The 27,776-nt window shown below is 36.8% G+C and overlaps 1 protein-coding gene and 1 non-coding gene across 2 annotated transcripts; one reads left to right on the forward strand and one right to left on the reverse strand.

Moving 5' to 3' along the window:
* Nucleotides 1-2,200: 2,200 nt before the first annotated feature.
* On the reverse strand, nucleotides 2,201-4,131 carry LOC112755266 (hydroquinone glucosyltransferase-like). Its single transcript, XM_025803242.3, has one exon. It carries the CDS (start codon nucleotides 4,016-4,018, stop codon nucleotides 2,591-2,593), a length of 1,428 nt encoding a protein of 475 aa, XP_025659027.1. The 5' UTR covers nucleotides 4,019-4,131; the 3' UTR covers nucleotides 2,201-2,590.
* Nucleotides 4,132-20,433: 16,302 nt separating this feature from the next.
* On the forward strand, nucleotides 20,434-20,541 carry LOC112760163 (small nucleolar RNA R71). The gene has a single exon (XR_003180615.1). It is a non-coding gene; the product is annotated as a small nucleolar RNA R71 (small nucleolar RNA).
* Nucleotides 20,542-27,776: the final 7,235 nt, after the last annotated feature.

Consider the following 27,776-nt stretch of genomic DNA (forward strand, 5'->3'; position numbering starts at 1 on the left):
GATACTTATAATAGTTCAAACATCACCATCATGTATTCTCAGTGAAACCCATCATGCTTAAACAACAAGTTTATGTTAAATTAAACACAATTAAACCATACTTTCATTCATAATTAATATCATCATTACATATCAACTAATTTAATTTCTCTGATCTAACAACACCTCTAACACACAAGAACATAACACTCCATTTGTGGCTTTACTTGGAGATTAATGTGAACAACAGTGATACACACAATATAGTAGCCACCACCACTGCAACTGACAGGAACATTATCAGCATCTTCATTGCTCTAACCTCACCCTCTAAGCTACCCAATCTCCATGACATATTCAGTCTCCATTCATCATAGTCCCCACCAACCTCTGCATCAGTTTTCGCCCCTGCTACATACCCATCTTCCTCAACCCACCTAAAGAAGTTGCAGTGACTTTCCTTCTGAATTTTTCCAAAAAAAAAGAAAATCAATTTCAACAACCCAGCAGAATAGACAAAGGAATATGGAAAACAAGCTTAATATATCATAACCTAACTCACCGGGTATCTGGCACAAGTGTGGAACAACCTATCCGGATTCTCTCTTGTGCCGGATTTCTTGATTGTCGTCTTCAACCCACAAAAGCAAGTCTGATCCTTCATCTTCCTCCTCTGTCGCATGGAAGAGTTCGATTCATGGCTACCGATGGACTGCGACGGCAGGTCACCACTCCGGCTTCCACTCATCATAGCAGCGACTCCTCAAACATACATTGCCATCTACTATGAGAATCACGCACATATATGCTTCAGATTGGGGGTTAGGGTTGTAACATTAGGACTAATTTGACCTAAATAATCAAACATATCTTATCAGCATTAACGGTTGCCATGCTGGACCTCACCACGCTGGCACTTAACATTCCACCTCAGCAAACGTTAGCCACGTCACTACCTGAGAGGACGGAAGGACAAACTCGAACAACGTGAGTAACTTTCGGGGACGACTTTGATTAATTTTATCTTTCGATGACTAAAATGGAGATCGGGGTATCTTTCAGGGACGATTTTGACTATTAACTCCTTTATTAATTATTATCTTCAATCCCACAACCAACAAAATCACCAAGAAAAACCGCTAACCAAAATCACTAACAATACAACAATCAAAACAACTAACAAAGATACTAACAAAATTATCAACAAAATCACCAACTAAACCATTAACAATACCACCACCAAAACTAGTAACAAAATCACTAACAAAAAAATCGCCAACGAAACCACTAACAAAGCCACTAGCAAAACCACTACCAAAACCATTGGCACAACCACACCCTAAACCACTAATAAAATCAACAACAAAATCACTAACAAAACTTATAAAATCATTCACATACAATATTACCAACGTCATTCACTATCAAAACTACTAACATAACGTATAGTCGTATATAAACAAACAAATAGGTTACTAAATCCTACTTTTAAAAAAATGAGTTCGTACTTACCTCTTCGTTGATGACACCAGCTATGTGGCTACTCCATCCAAGCGATAAAGTTTGTCCGGATTATCCCCCATCGGCTAAATATTCCGCTCAAACCTTAGTTGGAGTTGTTTTGGGTCAATTTCTCTAGGATTTTGGTGGGGCGTGCTTTTGGAATAATAGTTCGAATGAGGTTGGTTCGAACTCTTTTTATAACCGAACCTTGAGTAATTCGAAACACACTAATTCGAATTACTAAGAGACTCAAAAATTGAGTAGTTCGAACCTGGCCAATTCGAATAACTAAGAATTGAGTGTGTGCAATTCAAATCAGTATGATTCGAATTACAGTAAAGGCGTAATTCGAATTAGACTAATTCGAATTGCATAAAAACGTGCATCTAGTTAATTCATGAACCATTTTTTTTTTGGCTGATTGGTGAAATTTTGGTATATCTTTAACTTATTTGTGTGATTTGTTCTAATTTTTATGTATTTATGTATAAATATATATAATTTAATTTATTTTTAACGTATATTTTATATTTTAATATATATTTTATACTAATAATTAATTTTAGTAATTAATTTTAATATATACCTAATATAATTAAAATAAAGCGTAAAACATAAAAGAAAAACAAATCAGGAATGAGGAACAATTTTTTTTTCTGGTAATCGGAAAGACGAACAATTTAACTTGAAAATAAATTTGACTTATGTGGGCAACGTGTCAAAGCAAGCTAAATATTATTACTGACATCAATATCAGTCCATTACAAAAAAAAAAATCAGAGAAAAAAACCATATGGCTGGCCCATATTAAACAATGTATAACATGCACATCAACAGACTCATAGAAGGCTTTATTAATTTAAAAAAAACAAGAGAAATAGGTTCTTGATCTGCAAAAATTTAAGTTGTTGAGATTTTAAAAATCAAAATGTCAAAGATTTATTTGGCCTTTTCTCTTATTAATTTTCACTTTTGATGAAAACTCAGGTAAAGTTGATTTCACATAAAATTGATATTTGAGAGCTATTAGATGAAAATTTAGTCAAATCATCAAATCATCTAATTTTCAAATATCAATTTCACGTTAAGTCGATATGACTTTCCACCTTTAATTATTATCCTCAATCCCACTAAAATTTTCCCACTTAGTAGCCAATTGTGATAACGCATGAGTTGAAGAACCAGCATCTTTCTTCACTGCATCAGCAGCATAAGCTTTCAAATCCTCCATTCTTTTGCGCATTGCTTTACCTTCATCCTGCTCCATTAGACACTTTATCACCTTTGAAATTTCCTCCTTTTCAACAACACCATCTTCTCCAACATTCGGCCTCACCGCCACTTTGAGTCCATCAACTAACAACACAGCATTCATCCTCTGCTCTGCAAAGAGTGGCCATGTGATTATTGGAACTCCCACTTGCACACTTTCCAACACCGAGTTCCAACCACAATGACTCAAAAACCCACCAACTGAATCGTGACTAAGGATTTGTACTTGGGGTGCCCATGATGGCAAAACCAAACCTTTCTCTTTGGTTCTTTCTAGAAACCCACTTGGTAAAAATTTCAAAGGATCCTCCTTCTTTTGGTTGTCTAAGTAAGCAGCACTAGGTGAATCACTTGGTGCTCTAAGAACCCATAAAAATCTTTGACCACTCAATTCCAAACCCAAAGCTAGCTCATTGATTGCGCTCTGAGAGAGTGTTCCGCCGCTTCCGAAAGAAACATACAAAACAGAACTATGTGGCTGTTTATCCAACCATCTTAAACACTCTAATTCCTCATCACCATCATTGCTTGATGACCTTTTTTGTGTAATTGGTCCAACAGCATAAAAGCTGAAGCAACTTTTCTCCTTTGCAAGTGCTTTCATAGCAGCTGATTCCAATTCCAAGAAGCTGTTGATTATGAATCCGTTTCCATTACTGAATCCTTTGGAACGTTCTAGATAGAGTTTGTAAGCATCACTGGATCGATTTTGCATTGGAAATGGAAGATCACGCCCGAAAACTGGTACACAACCGGGTAAATAGATAGGATGTTTTAGGTCTTTGTACTCACCGGTAACTTGCTCATCAAGTTTTGGCAAATGCAAACACAATGAGAGAGCCATAACTGCAGAAGGGAAGTAAATGTAGGACAAGAAATTGAACTCCTTAGCAAATGAAAGTGCTTCGAAGGCGTAAGCATCTGCGATCAAAGCTGCAAGTGGTTCCCTTAAGGTGAGGGATTTAAGGGTCTCACGAATTGATGGGAGAGAGCGGGTAACGGTTTTTTGAATAAGAACTCCTGGGTATGCTCCTTGGGGTAAGTCTTGTTTGTTGATTGAAGGGAGAAGGATGGAGTGAATGTTTGAAGGAAGAGTTTGAAGGTAGGATTTGGTTGAATCTGGGTGTGGCCCAAGTGAGGGAATCATGCAAGTGACATGAAAATTTGGGTGAAGCTCCAAGAATCTTTTGGAGAACTCAAGTATTGGAACTAGGTGGGTCAAGCCAGGACTTGTAACAACAGCTATGCGCGTTGTTTTTGCCATCAATTGGATTGTACGAGAAAAGCTATGGTTTTGATTTTGGTTCAGATATGTAAACTATATAGGGAAACTTTTCCCTGTAGTAGTTGACTAGTTGTGACCAACTTCCATGTTGTGAAATGATTTTCAATTAGGATTTTGCTAACTAGTATAAATTCTAAGCTTACTTTTCAAATTATAAAAATAGAAGAATAATTTAATTGAGAAAATAATACTCTTAAATTTTTAATAATATAAAGTTAACTTTTTTCTAATTAAGTTAGCAAAACCTTCTTTTCCTCTAAATATTTTTTGTACATGCGGATACCGGTGGCTCATTTTCATTTTCATTAAATATAATGCAGATGCGGAATGAGCATGAGGAAACATTATGGAGTCTTCTCTTTATTCTTTCATTGTTTATTTTATTTTAAAATGAAGAAATTAAACTTTCAAAGAGACAGTTCCGAGATAATATTCAATTTGGTCGCTAAATTTACACACAAGTTTCAATTTAATTCCTGAGATTTTAATTGCCTTTATTTAGTCTCCAAAATTCATAAATGTGCCTCATATTAGTCACTGAGATGATTTTTAGTATAAAAACGTTAATGGAGCGTTGTTATAGACTATTAGATGTCACTTTAAAACTTGTAAAATGATGCAGTTTTGGTTTTGGCATTTAAATAGTTCAAAAATGCTATCGTATCACTTATTTTGTTTTAGTTAAATTTTTAATAAACACCTTTTACGATGTTGTTTTTGAGTTATTTGAGTGCCAAAACTAAAACGACATTATTTTACAAAATTTAGTGTGGCATTCGGCTGTTCACGACAGTATTCTGTTAACATTTATATGTTGAAAATTGTTTTAAGGACGAACATGAGTTATATTCACAAAGTTTGAGAACTAAATAAAGGCAATTAAAATTTTAAGGACTAAATTAAAATTTGCATGTAAGTTTAGGGACCAAATTGAATATTATCTCAACAGTTGCGCAATGACGTAAGGCAATACGCACCTGACTGACCTTAGCTGTTTTGATCTTGAATTTTCTCAGGCCATGTAAAACAAGCTAGATTGATTTTCTCATCTAATATATTTGACATAAAAAATGCTAGATGAATACCCAATTTCAACTAAAACATGACTTATTATAGTGGTAAATTATAAAAAATGCATTTGAATAATTTTATTGTTGACAAAAAATAAAAAATATTTTTTTTAAGGACAAACGAAATTTTTATTTAATAAATTGTTTATATATTTAATCTAAAATTTTATAGGAATAATTAGATAATTATTTAAAAAATACATACAAAAAATCGAATAAAAATGTGATCTCTATATTTTTTATTTTTTAAAAGTATTATTAGTCGTTGATAAAAAAAATCACAAAAAAATATATATTTAGCAAAAAATCATCAAATTTTAATGATAAAAATATCTCATTTTTTTTTAAATTATACTTACGAAAAATCGCATCAAAATTCAATCTCTAAAGTATTATTTTGACAATATGTATTTAATGTTGGATATTTTTGTTACATTTTAAAATTATTTGAGAACATTTTTTTATACCAAAATTCAAATGCATTTTTATCAACAACAAAATTATTCAAATGCATTTTTGTAATTTACCCTATTATATATTTTATACATTTATATACATTATTTCATATCTGTTTGATAAAGAGTCATCAAAATAATTAAAAAATATATAGTAAAATATAGGGATTTATACTTATTTAAATTTGAAAAAAAAATAATTAATAATATACTTGTCCTATTACAATTTACAACATTATTTACATAAATGTCCTAATTTTATTATTAGTAAATCACACTAAGATCTTGCCAATAAACTATATTTTAAATGACATAGTCTCTCTATATTCATCTAGAGATTGCGGGTTCAAGTTTCACTCCTAACTTTAGAAAAAAAATCACACTAAAATCTTTAATTATTTTGTGTCCTGACAAGAATGACACTAACAAGAGATACAATTTATTTTTTATTTTTTCTTTAATTATTTTTGTTAATTTTTTATAATTATATTTTTTATTATTATATTTTTCTTTCTAAATTTTTTGAATGAAAAAATGTGAATAAATTAAATTTTTATAATTTGTTCTAGTTTATTACTAAATAAGATACAAAAAATTTTCAATATCTTATCTTATCCTGTTCTTAAAACTAAATACAACCTTTGATGCAATTTAGATGTTATTTAATAAATATGCAATTACTACTGCAATTTACGCGTACTAAAAATAGAATATTTATATAAATAATATTGTAATAGGATAAATATATTATTAAATAATTTTTTTAGTAATAAGTAAATTCCTAAAATATATTAATTTTTTTCATTAACATAATTAAATTTTGCATGGAGGGAAAAACAATAATTGTCTTTTTTTTTTTACTTTTATTCATGTAATATGATTTTTTTCAAAGATAGTAGGTTATATTTCATTAGTTATTGAAAAATGAAATACAAAGATGTCCAAAAGTAGGACAGCATAATAAAAGGTGGAAATTTTCTAAAATAATACACTGAAGGTATTCATCCAACGGTGCATGGTCGAAAAACAAAGAAAAATCTTAAAGAAGAAAGAATGATAGATCAAATTGAATGAAACTAAGAGTTTGCCTCATGGAGATGACGAACTAAACTGGGAGTTCTCTGGATTTCACGGAGCAACTTGACAGAGCTTACCAGAATGGCAGACGGCATTGAAGTAGAACCTTCAAAAATTAACTAGTTGTGAGCTTTCCAGCAGTTCCAGCAAATGATGGCAAGCAATTGAGGATTACAGTCAGCATTCTTCAACGGGTTAAGCATCTCTATTGATGCAGTTTACCATGTCCAAAAGTCGTTAGGATTCTGAGGAGGAAGATAGTCACGAAGATAACTCTAAGACCATACTTCTTTAATTCTAGAGCAATCGATCAAACAATGAGTGACTGTTTCTGTTGCTTCATGACAGTAGGGGCATATTGGCGATATATATGGGATGCGGTGATGAATCTGAGCAAGTACCGGAAGCCGGCCATGGAGAGCTTTCCAGATAAATAGCTTAATTTTGTAAGGCAAGTTCAACTTCCATAGATCAATCTACGACTTTTTCTGCTGTATATAATTAGGGCAAAGCTCCAAAGGCGGATGGTAAAATAAATAGCCAATTCTGTAACCTGAAGATGTATCATATTACTTGGATTTGTTCAAAATTCCATTGCAATTTGTCCCTACTTTGCTGAATTTTAACTGACAAAATCCTGTCTGCAACGTCTTGGGGAAATAATTCTTGAATGAGATTCTGATTCCAATTTCTATTTTCAGTAATTAGATCTTTAACTCTTGGAACCAACTCAGAAATAGCCTGTCTATTTGGCATGTCAGAAATCATTAAAGGATACGGAGGAGGCAGCCAAGGATCCTCAAAGGTTCAAATATTCTCTCTAGTATCCACAACCCAATTAAGACCTTTTTCAACAATCTTTCGGCCTTTCAGTATGCTCCTCTATCCCCAAGAATGTAAGACTCCAATTTCTGCCGTTATAGCATTACCGTTGCTAAAGTATTTACCTCTTAGGATTTTGGATAATAGGAAAGTAGGCTGTGTTACGAGTCGCCAAAACTATTTGCCTAAAAGCACCAGATTTTGGATTCTAAGATCTTTAAATCCAAGGCCTCCTTCTCTTCGTGGGCGAGTCATAGTGTCCCAGCTAATCCAAGTCATCCGCCTTTCAAAACCTTTTTGTCCCACCAAAACTGAAAAAGTAGAGAGTGAATTTTCGAAATTAAACCATCAGGCAACTTGAAGCAAGACAATGTATAAATAGGAATAGCTTCTCCCACTACCTTAAGCAATACCTGTCTACCACCTGCCAATAGAAGATTGCGCTTTCACCCTTGGATTCTTTTCTGAACCTTCTCTTTGATCATACTAAAAGAAGCCTTTTTCGATTTTGAAACTGTAGAAGGCAAACTAAGGTATCTATCCTGAGCCTCAATATGATTAATGTTCATAGAGTTAGCCAGTAGTATACGAGTAGTGGAGGGAGTGTTGTGGCTAAAGAATACAACAAATTTATTAAGATTTACCCTCTGGCCACTGATGCTTTCATAAGAATTCAATAAATGCAGGATGTTTGAACATGCTTCAGGATTAGCCTTGCAGAATAAGATGGAATCATCAGCAAAGAGGAGCTGGTTGACCTTGGGACATCGTCTATGTATCTGAAGACTCTGAATTAGTCTGTTTTATTCCGCCTTATATAGCAAGAAGGAGAGACCTTCTACACAGAAAAGAAAAAGATAGGGAGATAGAGGATATCCTTGTTGAATACCTCTATTTGATTTGAAGAAACTATAGGGTTGTCCTTCCACAATGACAGAATAAGAAACAGTTGTCACTAATTCTCGAATCCACATATCCACCGGGAGTCAAAAGTAAACTTCTCCAATATAAACCAAAGAAAGTGCCATTCCACCCTATCATATGCCTTACGCATATATAATTTTAGCGACATTTCCTTTTTGAGTCCCCTTTTTTTTTGTTCTTCAGGTAATGCATACACTCATGAGCAATTAGGATATTATCAGAGATTAATTTGCCTTTAATAAAAGTACTCTACGTAGGGCTAATTAGTCTATTCATCATACCCTGAAGTCTATGTACAAGTACTTTAGAGATAATCTTGTAAAAGATTGAGGATAGGCTTATTGGTCTTACCTGAGTCATATCTTTAGCATCAGAAATCTTGGGAATAAGACAGATCTGAGTGTGGTTAAAACCCTTCAAAATTCTGTCCCCCAAAAAGAAGCTTTTAACTGCTCGAAACACATCACCACTAAGTATGTTCCAGAAGCTTTGAAAAAATTTTGCTGTCATACCATCATCTTCTGGAGCACTTTGAGGATGAATGCTAAATGTTGCACATTTCACTTCTTCCATAGTCACTGGTCTTTGAAGCCTACGATTCATGTGAGCTGTAACATTAGGTTCAAATTAGTAAACAGAAGTTCAGGGTTCTCATGACAAGTGGAGGAGAAGATGTCCTTGAAATAAGATTCAGCCACAGAAGCAATACCAGCATTTGAAGTAGCCACTTCACCATCATTGCTAGTTAGTTGCCAAAATTTATTCCTTCGAGTTCCATTTTTAAATTTCTAATGGAAGAAAGCTGTATTCTGATCACCGGATTTGAGCCATTTGACTCTAGACTTATCTTTCCAATAAGATTCCTCATTTTGCAATGCTTTTTCAAGTTTGTCCTTTATTTCTGAAATGATGTCGCCTTTGATGAACGGATTTTTTATACGCTTTTTGGCATCATTTTCATATTATTTTAGTTATGTTTTGCTTAAGTTCTATTATATTTTCATAGGTTTTAGTGCAAAATTCATGTTTTTGGATTCTAGTTTGAGTTTGCGTGTTTTCATATGATTTCAAATAATTTTTGGCTGAAATTGAGGAGTTTTGGCAAAGTCCGATTCAGAGGCAAGGAAAGTGTAGCAGATGCTGTCAAATTCTAACCTTTGTGTATTCAAACGCGCATATCTAGAGCTATAGAGGTCTAAATGACACGTTCTTAATGGCGTTAGAAAGATAACTTCCAGAGCTTTCCAGAAAAATATAATAGTCTATATTTTGCTTTGGAAATGAAGGCCTAAAACTGGCGTTCAACGCCAGCTACCAACCCCATTCCTGGCGTTCGACGCCCAAAAAGGAGCACCTGGCGCCCAATGCCCAAAAAGGAGTCCAAAGCTGGCATCCAACGCCCCAAAGGGAGTACCAACTCGTGGCTTCACCCCAAGCTCAGCCCAAACACTCACCAAGTGGGCCCGGAAAGTGAATTTTTGCACTACAAAACTAGTTTATCTTATTTTTGTAAACCCTAGCTATTAGACTAGTATTTAAGGAGGAGATCACCCTTATTTAGGATCTTCTTCCCCCACTTTTACTTTCGAACATTATTGTACAGTATGAACAACTGAACCTCCTAGGTTAAGGTTAGGAGCTCTACTGATTCTTATGGATTAATAATATCATTGTTCTATTTCAACCTATGCTTGATTCTATTTTAAGATGTATCTTCGTTCTTCATCCTAATGAATTGGGAGTGTAATTTGACCGTCATCCCTATTCTACAAGGGTTCTTGCGAGTCCTTGACGGGATAGTATTGAACCACAAGCTCGATTATACATCTCTTAAACGGCTAATCCACGACTTCGTTTGGGACTTGGAGACATCAGCTTAGCCGAGGTACGGGGCAATTAGGGCCTTTGTGGTATAGGCTAGAATCGTTAAGTAGCATTCTCTGATCCAGAAGATCCGACCTTTTCTGTGGTGTTTTGAGTAGGATCACCAAGGGAATGGACTGCAGGAGCTTCACCCCTGTTCAGATTGGATGACCATTGACCTGGCGTTTGATCTGAAGTAGAGGAGATTAATGACCACTGACCTGGCATTAATCATTTACAGCCTGCCATGGAATGCATCATCAGAAGTTGAAGTAGACAGTGAGAAAAGTTGATCCAGAAAGAGGAATCATCTCCGAAGCCTCAACCGTTCTCTTATCATTGATTTCACACCTATCCAGTAACACTTTATTTATTCTATTTTTATGAGCTTTTTACAACAACTATATTTTTTATCCGCCAGACTAAGATCTACAAGGTAGCCATTGCTTGCTCAATCCGACAATCTCCATGGGATTCGACCCTCACTCACCTGAGGTATTACTTGGACGACCCGATGCACTTGCCGGTCTATCTGTGCGAAACTTGCGGTGTTCAATTTCGCACACCAAGTTTTTGGCGCCGTTGTCGGGGTTTGTTCGAGATTGACAAACTACCGGACTATCTTGTTGCTTAGATTATGTACTTGTTATGGTTTATTTGCTCTTTTATTTGTGTTTCTTGTTTTCTTTGTTAAAAACTTTTCAAAACCTTTTCTTTTCTTTAGTAATCTTTTTCTTTTGTTTGAGTCATGTGTCAATCTTTAAGTTTAGTGTCTTTTTGAGTCTTTTCTTTTCTTTTCTAACTTTTTTGAAAATTAGAGTCTTTGGTTTTAAATTTCTTAAGTTTGGTGTCTTTTTGGTGTTTCTTGGTTTTTCTTTTATTTAGTTTTTTGAAAATTGTTCTTGGTGTTCTTCCTTGTATTTGAAATTGTTCTCGTTATTTTTCTTATTTGATTTTAAAAATTTTATGTTTGGTGTCTTGTAGTGTTTTTCTTTTAAAATTTTTGAAATTAGTGTCCTTGATCTTCAAAACTTTTAAGTTTGGTACCTTTTCTTGGTTTTTGTTGATTTTTCCTTTCTTGATTTTTTGAATATTGTTTTTGTTTTTCTTTCTTGGTGTTCGAATTGTTCTTGGTCCTTTTCTTTGTTTGATCTTAAAATTTTTAAGTTTGGTGTCTTTTAGTGTTTGTCTTTTTAATTTTTCAAATTTTAAATTTTAAAAACAAATCTTTTCAAATCTTTATCATATCTTTCTTTTTAAATTTCAAAACTTTCTTTATCTTAAATCTTTTAAACTTGATTTTCAAAAATCTTTAAATTTCAATTCTTATCTTTCTTAATCTTTTTAAATCTTTATCTTATCTTTATTTCTAAATTTTAAAACTTACCTGTCTTATCTTGTTTTTAAATTTTAAATTTTTACTTTCTTTTAAAATTGAATTTCAAAATCTTTATTTGACTTTTTCTCTCCAACTTTCGAAAATCTCCTTCCTTTTCTTATTTTTTTCAAAATTTCTTAATTATTATTTTTATTATTATTTTTGAATTAATTTTTATTTTAATTATTTATTTTCGAAAAAAAAATTATTTTAATTCCTGTTTCTTTCTGGGTATCTCATTAGGAGTTCTCTAGATTGTGACATAGATATTCCCACTTTTTATTGTCTCTTGTTTGTACAGGAACACTAGAACCACTATGGATCTAGAGGAAGAGGCACAACCAAGAAGAACCTTAGAGTCTTATACAGCTACCACTCCTGACTTCTATAGAAGCAGCATTAGCATACCTCCTATTGGAGTAGCTCATTTTGAGCTCAACCCACAGTTAATCACTCTAGTGCAGCAAAACTACCAATTTCAGGGACTTCCACAACAGGAGCCCACAGAATTCCTTGCTGAATTCCTGTAGATAGCTGACACAGTAAGAACTAGCGGAGTAGACCAAGATGTCTACAAACTATTGCTCTTTTCATTTGCTGTAAAAGGCCAAGCAAAGAGGTGGTTGGATACTCAACCCAAATCAAGCTTGAACACATGGAATAAGCTGGTAGAAAAGTTTTTGAATAGATACTTTCCTCCAAGGAAGCTAATCCAGCTAAGACTGGACATTCAAAGCTTCAAACAAGATGATAATGAGTCTCTTTATGAAGCATGGGGGAGGTACAGGATGATCCTACAGAAATACCCTACTAAAATGTTTTCAGAATGGGTAAAGCTAGACATCTTCTATTACGGACTCACATATATGGCTAAGAGGTCCTTAGACCATTCTGCTGGTGGTTCGATACACATGAGAAAGACAATTGAGGAAGCTCAAGAACTCATTGAGACAGTCGCCAGCAACCAGCATTTATACTCATCTGGTGAGACTTCAATGAAAGGAGAGGTCAAGATAGTGACCACTGAATCTAACCCTCCAGAATAGAATGAGTCTTTAACTCAGTAGCTACACCACCTTGCACAACAAATGTTAAAATTGCAAGAGATGTTGTAAGAAACCCGAGCCTCTACAAGAATGTAGAGGCACAGTTGAGTCAAGCTAGACAGCACTTGTCTGAAAAAATAAGAGAAGAGTGCCAAGCTCTTCAATTAAGGAGTATTCTGAACACCCAGCCTCTGAACAGTAAAAGGCAGGGAGAAGAGCTAGCAGAAGCTAAACAAGCTATAGTTCAAGGAAACCAGGGCGTCCAACACCTAGAAGGGGGGAGCCAGTGCGTCCAACGCCCAATAGGGGGCAGCCCAGGCGTTGAACGCCAGTCCAAGGGAGGCCAGACACGTGTAAGTGCTGAGAACACCTTTCCTTAGCAAGCTGGTAGCCCTTCTATAGGCACTATAGACACTCACCCTGCACCACTCATGGCCCTTGAGTACAAGGCCAAGTTACCATACCCTCAAAGACTCCAGAAAGTAGAAAAGAATAGGCAATTTGCTAAATTCTTAGAAGTTTTCAAGAAGCTGGAGATCAAAATCCCCTTTGTAGAGGCTCTTGAAGAAATGCCTTCATATGCTAAGTTCATGAAGAAAATACTAAATAACAAGAGGGATTAGAGGAAAGTAGAGACAATGGTGCTTACTTAGGAGTGCAGTGCAGTCATTCAGAGGAACCTTCCTCAGAAACTGTAGAGACCCTCTAACACTCTTTCCAGAGACACAAAGTTGAATCCAAGAGAAGAGTGTCTAGCCCTCATTAGTACCAAGGAGGCTGAGTCTAAGGTGGTACACACTGTTGAAGAACTAGATGAAGAAGAGACTCAAGAAGAGGCTGGAAGCACACTGTTACACACCCCTCTTATGGGAAGAAAGCCTGAAGTACCACACCCTCAGATGTCCCAAAAGGAGACCAAGGACGAGCACTGATCACAATCCTTGGAAGACTCTAAAAAGATGCAAATCAATATTCTTTTTGCTGAGGTTTTGGAGCAATGGTCTATCTCTACTGGAAGAAACCTCTCTGATGCTGGGAGAGGCAAATTGGTGCTGAGGTTACAGAAGGATTACATGATTATCAAGGTCCTGAAACCTCCACTACCCCCTGACAAAGGAGTTACTTCCATACAGAGTACAATGCTGAAACCTCCTCCTTTGGTGAAAACTCATACAGTTTTCCCAGACATCAAACCTAAGTTTGGTGTTAGGCGGTCGCCACCCACCATGAAGGAAGGTCCCAAGAGGAAGATGCATAGGTGGTATACGAAATTGTTACTCAGAGGTTGTAAAATTTGTTGTTCGTTCTTTCCCTGGCAATGGCACCAAAAACGGATGCGCAGAACCATGGTCCAAACATAACTTCACAACTTCGCACAACTAACCAGCAAGTGCACTGGGTCGTCCAAGTAATAAACCTTACGTGAGTAAGGGTCGATCCCACGGAGATTGTTGGTATGAAGCAAGCTATAGTCACCTTGCAAATCACAGTCAGGCGGATATCAAATAGTTATGGAGTTTTCGAATATAATTAATAAATAAACAGAAAATAAAGATAGAAATACTTATGTAATTCATTGGTTAGAGTTTCAGATAAGCGTATAGAGATGCTTTCGTTCCTCTGAACCTCTGCTTTCCTGCTGTCTTCATCCAATCAATCTTACTCCTTTCCATGGCTGGCTGTATGTAAGGGCATCACCGTTGTCAATGGCTACATCCCATCCTCTTGTGAAAAAGGTCCAAATGCTCTGTCACGGTATGGCTAATCATCTGAGGTTCTTGATCATACTGGAATAGGATTCACCCTCCTTTTGCGTCTGTCACTACGCCCAGCACTCGCGAGTTTGAAGCTCGTCACAGTCATTCAATTCCTGAATCCTACTCGGAATACCACAGACAAGGTTTAGACTTTCCGGATTCTCATGAATGCCGCCATCAATCTAGCTTATACCACGAAGATTCTGATTAAGAGATCCAAGAGATACTCATTCAATCTAAGGTGGAACGAAAGAGGTTGTCAGGCACGCATTCGTGGGGAATGATGATGATTGTCACGTTCATCACATTCAGGTTGAAGTACGAATGAATATCTTAGAAGCGGAATAAGTTGAATTGAATAGAAAAATAGTAGTACTTTGCATTAATCTTTGAGGAACAGCAGAGCTCCACACCTTAATCTATGGAGTGTAGAAACTCTACCGTTGAAAATACATAAGTGATAAAGGTCCAGGCATGGCCGAATGGCCAGCCCCCATGATCTAAGAACTAGACGTCCCAAGATGATCTAAAGATGTCTAATACAATAGTAAAAAGTCCTATTTATTCTAAACTAGTTACTAGGGTTTACAGAAGTAAGTAATTGATGCATAAATCCACTTCCGGGACCCACTTGGTGTGTGCTTGGGCTGAGCTTGAATGTTACACGTGCAGAGGCTCTTTCTGGAGTTGAACGCCAGGTTGTAACGTGTTTCTGGCGTTCAACTCTGGTTTGTGACGTGTTTCTGGCGTTTAACTCCAGACAGCAGCGTAGAACTGGCGTTCAACGCCCTTTTACGTCGTCTAAACTCGGCCAAAGTATGAACTATTATATATTGCTGGAAAGTCCTGGATGTCTACTTTCCAACGCAATTGGAAGCGCGCCATTTTGAGTTCTGTAGCTCCAGAAAATCCACTTTGAGTGCAGGGAGGTCAGAATCCAATAGCATCAACAGTCCTTCTTCAACCTCTGAATCTGATTTTTGCTCAAGTCCCTCAATTTCAGCCGGAAAATACCTGAAATCACAGAAAAACACACAAACTCATAGTAAAATCCAGAAATGTGAATTTAACATAAAACTAATGAAAATATCCCTAAAAGTAACCAGATTCTATTAAAAATATACTAAAAATAATGCAAAAAAGCGTATAAATTATCTGCTCATCACAACACCAAACTTAAACTGTTGCTTGTCCCCAAGCAACTGAAAATAAAATAGGATAAAAAGAAGAGAATATACTATAAATTCCAAACTATCAATGAAACATAGCTCTAATCAGATGAGCGGGACTTGTAGCTTTTTGCCTCTTGAATAGTTTTGGCATCTCACTTTATCCATTGAAGTTCAGAATGATTGGCATCTATAGGAACTCAGATTTCAGATAGTGTTATTGATTCTCCTAGTTCAGTATGATGATTCTTGAACACAGCTACTTTATGAGTCTTGGTCGTGGCCCTAAGCACTTTGTTTTCCAGTATTACCACCGGATACATAAGTGCCACAGACACATAATTGGGTGAACCTTTTCAGATTGTGACTCAGCTTTGCTAAAGTCCCCAATTAGAGGTGTCCAGGGTTCTTAAGCACACTCTTTTTTTTTGCTTTGGACCTTGACTTTAACCGCTCAGTCTCAAGTTTTCACTTGACACCTACACGCCACAAGCACATGGTTAGGGACAGCTTGGTTTAGCCGCTTAGGCCAGGATTTTATTCCTTTAGGCCCTCCTATCCACTGATGCTCAAAGCCTTGGGATCATTTTTATTTACCCTTGCCTTTTGGTTTTAAGGGTTACTGGCTTTTTGCTCTTGCCTCTTGGTTTTAAGAGCTTTTGGCTTTTTCTGCTTGCTTTTTCTTTTTCTATTTTTTTTCGCTTATTTTTTCTTTCTTTTTTTTTCTGCAAGCTTTGTTCTTTGCTGCTTTTTCTTGCTTCAAGAATCATTTTTTTATGATTTTTCAGATTATCAAATAACATGTCTCCTTGTCATCATTCTTTCAAGAGCCAACATATTTAACATTCTTAAACAACAACTTCAAAAGACATATGCACTGTTCAAGCATTCATTCAGAAAACAAAAAGTATTGTCACCACATCAATATAATTAAACTAAGTTCAATGATAAATTCGAAACTCATGTACTTCTTGTTCTTTTGAATTAAAACATTTTTCATTTAAGAGAGGTGATGGATTCATAGGACATTCATAACTTTAAGACATAGTTACTAACTACTAATGATCATGTAATAAGACACAAACATAGATAAGCACTTAACATAGAGAAAACAAAAAACAGAGAATGTAAGAACAAGGAATGAGTCCACCTTAGTGATGGTGGCGTTTCCTTCTTGATGAACCAATGATGTCCTTGAGCTCTTCTATGTCTCTTCCTTGTTTTTGTTGCTCCTCCCTCATTGCTTTTTGATCTTCTCTTATTTCATGAAGGATGATGGAGTGCTCTTGATATTCCACCCTTAGTTGTCCCATGTTGGAACTTAATTCTCCTAGGGAGGTGTTGATTTGCTCCCAATAGTTTTGTGGAGGAAAATGCATTTGAGGCATCTTCGGGATCTCATGGTGATGAGCTTCATGCGTCTCTTGAGATCCATGAATGGGCTCTCTTGCTTGCTCCATCCTTTTCTTAGTGATGGGCTTCTCTTCCTCAATGGGAATGTCTCCTTCTATGAAAGCTCCAGCTGAGTAACATAGATGGCAAATAAGATGAGGAAAAGCTAGCCTTGCCCCAGGAGAGGGCTTTTCGGCTATTTTGTAGAGTTCAAGGGAGATGACTTCATGAACTTCTACTTCCTCTCCAGTCATGATGCTATGAATCATGATGGCCCGATCCACAGTGACTTCAGATCGGTTGCTAGTGGGGATGATGGAGCGTTGGATGAACTCCAACCATCCTCTAGCCACAGGCTTGAGGTCCAGTCTTCTTAATTGAACCGGCTTGCCTTTGGAGTCAATCTTCCATTGAGCTCCTTCTACACATATGTCAATGAGGACTTGGTCCAACCTTTGATTAAAGTTGACCCTTCTTGTGTAGGGGCGTGCATCTCCTTGCATCATAGGCAAGTTAAACGCCAACCTCACATTTTCCGGACTAAAATCTAAGTATTTCCCCCGAACCATTGTAATATAATTCTTTGGGTTTGGGTTCTTACTTTGATCATGGTTCTTAGTGATCCATGCATTGGCATAGAACTCTTGAACCATTAGGATGCCGACTTGTTGGATGGGGTTTGTTAGAACTTCCCAACCTCTTCTTTGGATTTCATGTCGGATCTCCGGATACTCATTTCTCTTGAGCTTGAAAGGGACCTCGGGGATCACCTTCTTCTTGGCCACAACATCATAGAAGTGGTCTTGATGGGCTTTGGAGATGAACCTTTCCATCTCCCATGACTCGGAGGTGGAAGCTTTTATCTTTCCTTTCCCTTTTCTAGAGGATTCTCCGGTCTTGGGTGCCATCAATGGTAATGAAAAAACAAAAAGCTTATGCTTTTACCACACCAAACTTAGAATATTGCTCGCCCTCGAGCAAGAGAAGAAAGAATAATAGAAGAAGAAGAAGAAAATATGGAGAAGAAGGGGAGAGGTGTATTCGGCCAAGAAGGAGAAGAGAGGGTTGTGTTGTGTGAAAATGAAGAAGAGTGGAGGGCTATATATAGGGAAGGGAGGGGGGGTAAGGTTCGGCCATAAGGGTGGGTTTTGGGTGGGAAATTGGTTTTGAATTTGGAAGGTAGGTGGAGTTTATGGGGTAGGTTTATGGGGAAGAGTGGATGGATGTGAGTGGTGAAGTGGTGATAGGGAAGAGAGATTGAGGTGATTGGTGAAGAGTTTTGGAGAAGAGTGTTTATGGGATTGTGTGAAAGAGGGGTGAGAAGAAGTGAGTGGAGGTAGGTGGAGATCCTGTGGGGTCTACAGATCCTGAGGTGTTCAAGGATTTACAACCTTACACCAAATTAGGCATGCAAAATGCCCTTGCACACAATTCTGGGCGTTCAGCGCCAGTTCTCCTCCAGGGTGCATTTCTGGCGTTCAAACGCCCAGATGCTGCCCATTTCTGGCGTTCAGCGCCAGAATCATGCTCTGTTCTGGCGTTGAATGCCCAAAAGATGCTTCTTACTGGTGTTTAAACGCCAGTAAGGTCTTCCTCCAGGGTGTGATTCTTTTCTGCTATTTTTTATTCTGTTTTTAATTTTTCTATTTTTTTCGTGACTCCACATGATCATGAACCTAATAAAATATAAATAACAATAAAATTAGATAAATAAACATTGGGTTGCCTCCCAACAAGCGCTTCTTTAATGTCAATAGCTTGACAGTGGGCTCTCATGGAGCCTCACAGATGTGCAGAGCTTTGTTGAGACCTCCCAACACCAAACTTAGAGTTTGGTTGTGGCCTCCCAACACCAAACTTAGAGTTTGACTGTGGGCGCTTTGGTTGACTCTGCTTTGAGAGAAGCTTTTTATGCTTCCTCTCCATGGATGTAGAGAGAGATTCTTGAGTTGTAAACACAAGGTTGTCCTCATTTAATTGAAGAATCAATTCTCCTCTGTCCACATCAATCACAGCTCTTGCTGTGGCTAGGAAGGGTCTTCCTAGGATGATGGATTCATCCTCATCCCTCCCAGTATCTAGGACTATGAAATCAGCAGGGATGTAAAGGCCTTCAACCTTTACTAACACGTCCTCTACTTGTCTATAAGCCTGTTTTCTTGAATTGTCTGCCATCTCTAATGAGATTTTAGCAGCTTTCACCTCAAAGATTCCCAGTTTCTCCATTACAGAGAGTGGCATGAGGTTTATCCCTGACCCAAGGCCACATAGAGCCTTCTCAAAAGTCATGGTGCCTATGGTACAAGGTATTAGGAACTTTCCAGGATCCTGTTTCTTCTGAGGCAATCTCAGTTGATCCAATGCATTTAGTTCATTGGTGAACAGGGGAGGTTCATCTCCCAAAGTCTCATTACCAAATAAATTGGCATTCAGCTTCATGATTGCACCAAGGAACTTGGCAACTTGCTCTTCAGTAGCATCCTCCTTCTCTTCAGAAGAGGAATACTCATCAGAGCTCATGAATGGCATAAGGAGGTTTAATGGAATCTCTATGGTCTCTAGTTGAGCCTCAGATTCCTTTGGTTCCTCAAAGGGAAACTCCTTATTGATCACTGGACGTCCCAAGAGGTCTTCCTCCTTGGGATTCACGTCCTCTCCTTCCTCTCTAGGTTCGGCCATGGTAATTGATTCAATGGCCTTGCACTCTCCTTTTGGATTCTCTTCTGTATTGCTTGGAAGAGTACTAGGAGGGATTTCAGTGATCCTTTTACTCAGCTGGCCCACTTGTGCTTCCAAATTTCTAATGGAGGACCTTGTTTCATTCATGAAACTCACAGTGGCCTTAGATAGATCAGAGACTAAGTTTGCTAAATTAGAGGTATTTTGTTCAGAGTTCTCTGTCTGTTGCTGAGTAGATGATGGAAAAGGTTTATTATTGTTAAACCTGTTTCTTCCACCATTATTAAAGCCTTGTTGAGGCTTTTATTGATCCTTCCATGAGAAATTTGGATGATTTCTCCATGAGGGGTTATATGTGTTTCCATAAGGTTCACCTAAGTAATTTACCTCTGCTATTGTAGGGTTTTCAGGATCATAAGCTTCTTCTTCAGAAGCTGCCTCTTGAGTACTGTTGGATGCAGCTTGCATTCCATTCAGACTCTGAGAAATCATATTGACTTGCTGATTCAATATTTTATTCTGAGCCAGTATGGCATTCAAAGTATCAATTTCAAGAACTCCCTTCCTCATAGGCGTCCCATTATTCACAGGATTCCTTTCAGAAGTGTACATGAACTGGTTATTAGCAACCATGTCAATGAGTTCTTGAGCTTCTGCAGGCGTTTTCTTTAGGTGAATGGATCCACCTGCAGAAGTATCCAATGACATCTTAGCTAATTCAGACAAACCATCATAGAATATATCCAGGATGGTCCATTCTGAAAGCATGTCAGAAGGACACTTTTTGGTCAGTTCTTTGTATCTCTCCCAAGCTTCATAGAGGGATTCACCTTCTTTCTGTTTGAAGGTTTGAACATCCACTCTAAGCTTGCTCAGCTTTTGAGGAGGAAAGAACTTGGCTAAGAAAGCCGTGACCAGCTTATCCCAAGAGTTCAGGCTATCCTTGGGTTGAGAGTCCAACCATAGTCTAGCTTTGTCTCTTATAGCAAATGGGAAAAGTATGAGCCTGTAGACTTCAGGATTTACTCCATTAGTCTTAACAGTATCACATATCTGCAAGAATTTAGTTAAGAACTGAAAAGGATCTTCAGATGGAAGTCCATGAAACTTGCAGTTTTGTTGCATCAAAGAAACTAGTTGAGGCTTAAGCTCAAAATTGTTTGCTCCAATGATGGGAATGGAGATGCTTCTTCCATGTAAATTGGAATTAGGTGCAGTAAAATCACCAAGCATCTTCCTTGCATTATTATTATTTTCGGCTGCCATCTCCTCTTCCTGTTTGAAAATTTCTGAAAGGTTATCTTTGGATTGTTGTGTTTTAGCTTCTCTTAGTTTCCTCTTCAGAGTCCTTTCAGGTTCAGGGTCTGCTTCAACAAGAATATTCGTGTCCTTGCTCCTGCTCATATGAAAAAGAGGGAACAGAAAAATAATAATAATAGAGATCCTTTTTGCCCAAGCATAGAGGTTCCCTTATGTGAGTAGAAGAAAAGAAGAAGAGGAAATCTGAACTCAGAGAGAGAGGGTTCGGATTTTTGGTGAGATGAAGTGTTAGTAGATGAATAAATAAATAGAAGGAGATGAGAGAGAAAGAGGATTTTCGAAAATTATTTTTGAAAAAAGAGTTAGTGATTTTCGAAAATAGTTTTTTTGAAAAAGGTTAGTAATTTTCGAAAATTAAAATAAAAAATTAAAATAATTAGTTAATTAAAAAGAATTTTTTTAAAAAAAAGGAGATATTTTCGAAAATTAGAGAGAGAGAGAGTTAGTTAAGTAGTTTTGAAAAAGATAGGAAACAAACAAAAAGTTAGATAGTTAGTTGAAACAAATTTGAAAATCAATTTTGAAAAGATAAGAAGATAAGAAGTTAGAAAGGATATTTTAAAATCAAATTTTTGAAAAAGATATGATTTTGAAAAAGATAAGATAAAAAGATATTTTTGAAAAGATATGATTGAAATTAGTTTTGAAAAAGATTTGATTTTTAAAATCACAATTAATGACTTGATTTATAAGAAATCACAAGATATGATTCTAGAACTTAAAGTTTGAATCTTTCTTAACAAGTAAGTAACAAACTTAAAATTTTTGAATCAAAACATTAATTGATGATGTGATTTTCGAAAATTAGGTGATAAAGATAAGAAAAAGATTTTTGAAAAATAGTTTTAAAATTTTCGAAAATAACTAAGAAAAATGAAAAAGATTTGATTTTTGAAAAAGATTTTGAAAAAGATAAGATTTTTAAATTGAAAATTTGATTTGACTCATAAAAACAACTAGATTTTAAAAATTTTTGAAAAAGTCAAATCTAATTTTCGAAATTTTAAGAGAGAAAAAGGGGAAGATATTTTTTTTGATTTTTTTATTTTGAATTTTTTAATGATGAGAGAGAAAAACACTAAAAATGCTCAATGCATGGAGATTTTATATCAAAATAATGAATGCATGCAAGAATGCTATGAATGTCAAGATGAACACCAAGAACACTTTGAAGATCAAGATGAACATCAAGAACTTATTTTTTGAAAAATTTTTGATGCAAAGAAAACATGCAAGACACCAAACTTAGAAATCTTTCATGTTTAGACTCTATGGATGCAAAAATGCATATGAAAAATAAGAAAAGACACAAAACAAGAAAACATCAAGATCAAACAAGAAGACTTACCAAGAACAACTTGAAGATCATGAAGAACACTATGAATGCATGAATTTTTGAAAAATGCAAGATGAATATGCAATTGACACCAAACTTATAACATGACACATGACTCAAATAAGAAACACAAAAAGAAATATTTTTGATTTTTATGATTTTCTAAATTTTTTTGGATTTTTCGAAAATTAATTAGAAAAAGAAAAATAAGGATTCCAAAATTTTTAATATGAATTCCAGGAATCTTGCACTCTTATTCTAAAGCTCCAATCTGAGGGTTAGGCATGGCTTAATAGCCAGCCAAGCTTTAGTATGTAACTCAGACATGACACGGCTGACATTCCAATTAACTTGCTTCCATGCTGATGGTTGGAAGCCCCTATCCAAAAGAATTGGACATGGCTTTACAGCCAGCCAGGCTTCACATGCTTCATGAAACACTAGAATTCATTCTTAAAAATTCTGAAGAAAAATATATTTTTGGAAACTTTTATTTTTTAAAATTTTTTTTTTCGAAAACAAAGCAGAAATTTTTTGAAAGATTTTTTTTTTGAAAACTTTTTGAAAACAAAATAAGAAGAAAATTACCTAATCTGAGCAACAGGATGAACCGTCAGTTGTCCAAACTCGAACAATCCCCGGCAACGGCGCCAAAAACTTGGTATGCGAAATTGTTACTCAGAGGTTGTAAAATTTGTTGTTCGTTCTTTCCCTGGCAATGGCACCAAAAACGGATGCGCAGAACCATGGTCCAAACATAACTTCACAACTTCGCACAACTAACCAGCAAGTGCACTGGGTCGTCCAAGTAATAAACCTTACGTGAGTAAGGGTCGATCCCACGGAGATTGTTGGTATGAAGCAAGCTATGGTCACTTTGTAAATCTCAGTCAGGCGGATATCAAATAGTTATGGAGTTTTCGAATATAATTAATAAATAAACAGAAAATAAAGATAGAAATACTTATGTAATTCATTGGTTAGAGTTTCAGATAAGCGTATAGAGATGCTTTCGTTCCTCTGAACCTCTGCTTTCCTGCTGTCTTCATCCAATCAATCTTACTCCTTTCCATGGCTGGCTGTATGTAAGGGCATCACCGTTGTCAATGGCTACATCCCATCCTCTTGTGAAAAAGGTCCAAATGCTCTGTCACGGTATGGCTAATCATCTGAGGTTCTTGATCATACTGGAATAGGATTCACCCTCCTTTTGCGTCTGTCACTACGCCCAGCACTCGCGAGTTTGAAGCTCGTCACAGTCATTCAATCCCTGAATCCTACTCGGAATACCACAGACAAGGTTTAGACTTTTCGGATTCTCATGAATGCCGCCATCAATCTAGCTTATACCACGAAGATTCTTATTAAGAGATCCAAGAGATACTCATTCAATCTAAGGTGGAACGGAAGTGGTTGTCAGGCACGCGTTCGTAGGGAATGATGATGATTGTCACGTTCATCGCATTCAGGTTGAAGTACGAATGAATATCTTAGAAGCGGAATAAGTTGAATTGAATAGAAAAACAGTAGTACTTTGCATTAATCTTTGAGGAACAGCAGAGCTCCACACCTTAATCTATGGAGTGTAGAAACTCTACTGTTGAAAATACATAAGTGATAAAGGTCCAGGAATGGCCGAATGGCCAGCCCCCATGATCTAAGAACTAGACGTCCCAAGATGATCTAAAGATGTCTAATACAATAGTAAAAAGTCCTATTTATACTAAACTAGTTACTAGGGTTTACAGAAGTAAGTAATTGATGCATAAATCCACTTCCGGGGCCCACTTGGTGTGTACTTGGGCTGAGCTTGAATGTTACACGTGCAGAGGCTCTTTCTGGAGTTGAACTCCAGGTTGTAACGTGTTTCTGGCGTTCAACTCTGGTTTGTGACGTGTTTCTGGCGTTTAACTCCAGCCCTTTTACATCATCTAAACTCGGCCAAAGTATGGACTATTATATATTCATGGAAAGCCCTGGATGTCTACTTTCCAACGCAATTAGAAGCGCGCCATTTTGAGTTCTGTAGCTCCAGAAAATCCACTTTGAGTGCAGGGAGGTCAGAATCCAACAGCATCAGCAGTCCTTCTTTAACCTCTGAATCTGATTTTTGCTCAAGTCCCTCAATTTCAGCCAGAAAATACTTGAAATCACAAAAAAATACACAAACTTATAGTAAAGTTCAGAAATGTGAATTTAACATAAAAACTAATGAAAACATCCCTAAAAGTAACCAGATTCTATTAAAAACATACTATAAACAATGTCAAAAAGCGTATAAATTATCCGCTCATCAATAGGGGATGGAGAAACAATACAATCCCTACCCTAACAAGCAAAGAGAATCAAGCTGATCACACTAAAAGAAAGCTTGTTAGGAGGAATTCAAATCTGAGGGCACTAATCTCCTCCTCTTCTCCCATGGAGTCATTTCTGTTAACCAACTAGAAGAAGAGGAAGAAAGTCAACAATCAAGTGTCAAGCTAATGACATTAAAGAAGCGCTTATTGGGAGGTAACCCAACCATGAAGTAGAGTATTACTGTTCCTTCTTTAGTTTGTCTCTATTTGAGTTATTTCAGTTTATTTTTATAGTTGTTTCCTTTGCTTTTTAATGTTTGTGATCATGTGCAGCACTTAGAACAGAAACAAGGGCATTGAAAGATGAAGAACATAACTCCCTAGGGAGACCACTAGCTGGCATTGAACGCCACGCAGGGGGCAGCATGGGCGTCCAATGCCCATCAAGGAAGGAGAAGCTGGCGTTGAACGCCACACAGGGATCACCCTGGGAGTTTAACGCTCCATAGGGAGCAGAGACCTGGCGTTAAATGCCAGGAAAGGAGTCCTTGGGCATTTAACGCCCTATATCGAGCTAAGACTTGGCGTTGAACGCCACACAGGGGTACCTTAGGCGTTCAATGCTTAATAGGGGCCAGGGATCTCGAAATTTGAGACCCTCTCAGCCAGTGGGGCCCACAGATTCTATACCTACCCCACCTATCATTCACCCCTTCCCTTCCCTCCCTCTATCTCTACCTTTTCCTTATTTTTTCTTCCCTTTTGCTATTCTTTACTCGAGGACAAGCAAAATTCTTAAGTTTGGTGTTGCAAAAGCTTTGCTTTTTGACTCCTACCACTCCTAAGTATGACACCAAAGACTAGTGAAACCTCAAGGAAGAGGAAGGGAAAGGCACTTGCCTCCACTTCCCTCACCTCATATGTCACTTATGCAATTCAGCCGGGATTGTCATAGAAGGAGACATCCTCATTGAGGAGAACAAGCCCATCACTGAAAGAAAGATGGAGCATGTTAGAGAGCTGGCACATGGACCACAACAAGAGCATGTGGAGCTGCCTCAACAAGAAATCCCTGAGATACCTCAAAGGATGTACTTTCCTTCCCAAAATTATTGGGACCAACTGAGCACTTCTCTAGGAGAACTAAGCTCAAACATGGAGCAACTGAGGTTGGAACATCAAGAACAAGCCACTATCCTCCATGAAATAAGAGAAGATTAAAGAGCTATAAGGGAAGAGCAACAGAGGTAAGGGCGAGACATAGAGGAGCTTAAATGCTCCATTGGATCCGCTAGAGGGAGTAGTAGCTGCCGTCACTAAGGTGGTCCCGTTCCCTTAATCCCCTTGCCTATGTTATTTTTCTGTTATGTTTTATGTCTGTTTCCTGTTTCTAGTGCATGATCATCTTCATTTATGTCTTAAAGCTATGAATTATTCTATATATCTCTCATCTTGCTTAAAAGAAACTTTTACTTGAAAAAGAATAGGGAGATACTTGAATTTTGAGTTATATCATAAAAATAGTTCAATTATCTTGATGTGGTGGCACTGCTTTTACTTTCTGAATGCATGAATAAACAGTGCATATTTGATGTTGGAGTTAAGAATGTTGGCTCTTGAAAGAATGATGAAAAAGAGAAGTTTTATTGGTAATCTGAAAAATACAAAAAAAAAAAAGATTTTTGAAGCAAGAAAAAGCAGCAAAAAAAGAAAGAAAGAAAAAGAGAAAGAAAAATGCAAAAAAAAGATAGAAAAAGAAAAAGCCAATAGCTCTTTAAACCAAAAGGCAAGAGCAAGGGTCTAAGGCTTTGAGCATTAATGGTTAGGAAGGTCAAAAGAAACAAAATCTTGGCCTAAAAAGTTCAAATGAGCTGCTTCCCTAACTACATGCTTGTGGTGTGAAGGTGTCAAGTGAAAAGCTTGAGACTGAGCAGTTAAAGTCGTGATCCAAAGCAAAAAGAGTGTGCCTAAGAACTCTGGACACCACTGTCTGGGAATTCTAGCAAAGGTGAATTACAATCCGAAAGGGTTCACCCACTTAAGTGTCTATAGCGTTTATATATCCGGTGGTAATACTGGAAAACAAAGCATTTAGGGTCACGGCCAAGACTCTAAAGTTGTGTTCAAGAATAAAAAAGAACTAAATTAGGAGATTTAATAGTATCATTTGGATTCTGAGTTCCTAAAGATGCCAATTATTCTGAGTTTCAAAGGAAAGTAAGATGCCAAAACTATTCAGAAGTGAATAGCTACTAGTCCCGCTCATCTAATTGAAACAGAGCTTCATTGAAAACTATGGGATTTATTGTATCCTTCTCTTCTTTTTAATCCTACTTTGTTTTTGGTTACTTGGGGACAAGCAACGGTTTAAGTTTGGTGTTCTGATGAGCGGATATTTTATACGCTTTTTGGTATCATTTTCATATTGTTTTAGTTATGTTTTGCTTAAGTTCTATTATATTATCATAGGTTTTAGTGAAAATTTCATATTTTTGAATTTTACTTTTGAGTTTGCATGTTTTCATATGATTTCAGGTCATTTTTGGCTAAATATGAGGAGTTTTGGTAAAGTCCGATTCAGAGGCAAGGAAAGCGTAGCAGATGTTGTCACATTCTGACCTCTGTTCATTCAAACGCGCATTTCTGGAGCTACAAAAATCCAAATGACGCGTGCTCAATAGCGTTGGAAAGATAACTTCCAGATCTTTCCAGAAATATATAATAGTTATATTTTATTCTGGAATGACGGCCCAAAACTGGCATTCAACGCTAGCTACCAACCCCATTTCTGACGTTGGATGCCCAAAAGGGAGCAGCTGGCGCCCAATGCCCAAAAAGGAGTCCAAAGCTGGCGTCTAACGCCCCCAGAGTGAGTACCAACTCGTGGCTTCACCCCAAGTTCAGCCCAAACACTCACCAAGAGGGCCCGAAAAGTGAATTTCGCATTACAAGACTAGTTTATCTTATTTCTGTAAACCCTAGCTATTAGACTAGTATTTAAGGAGGAGATCACCTTTGTTTATGATCTTATTCCCCTACTTTTACTTTCGAACATTATTGTACAGTATAAGCAACTGAAATTCCTAGGTTAAGGTTAGGAGCTCTGCTGATTTTTATGGATTAATAATATCATTATTCTATTTCAACCT

The sequence above is a fragment of the Arachis hypogaea genome, chromosome 16, assembly GCF_003086295.3.
Source record: "Arachis hypogaea cultivar Tifrunner chromosome 16, arahy.Tifrunner.gnm2.J5K5, whole genome shotgun sequence".
Lineage (NCBI taxonomy): Eukaryota > Viridiplantae > Streptophyta > Magnoliopsida > Fabales > Fabaceae > Arachis > Arachis hypogaea.

What these genes read in the sequence shown, in the direction of transcription:
- LOC112755266 (XM_025803242.3), bottom strand. Translation starts at nt 4,018, where the DNA reads ATGGCAAAAACAACGCGCATAGCTGTTGTTACAAGTCCTGGCTTGACC.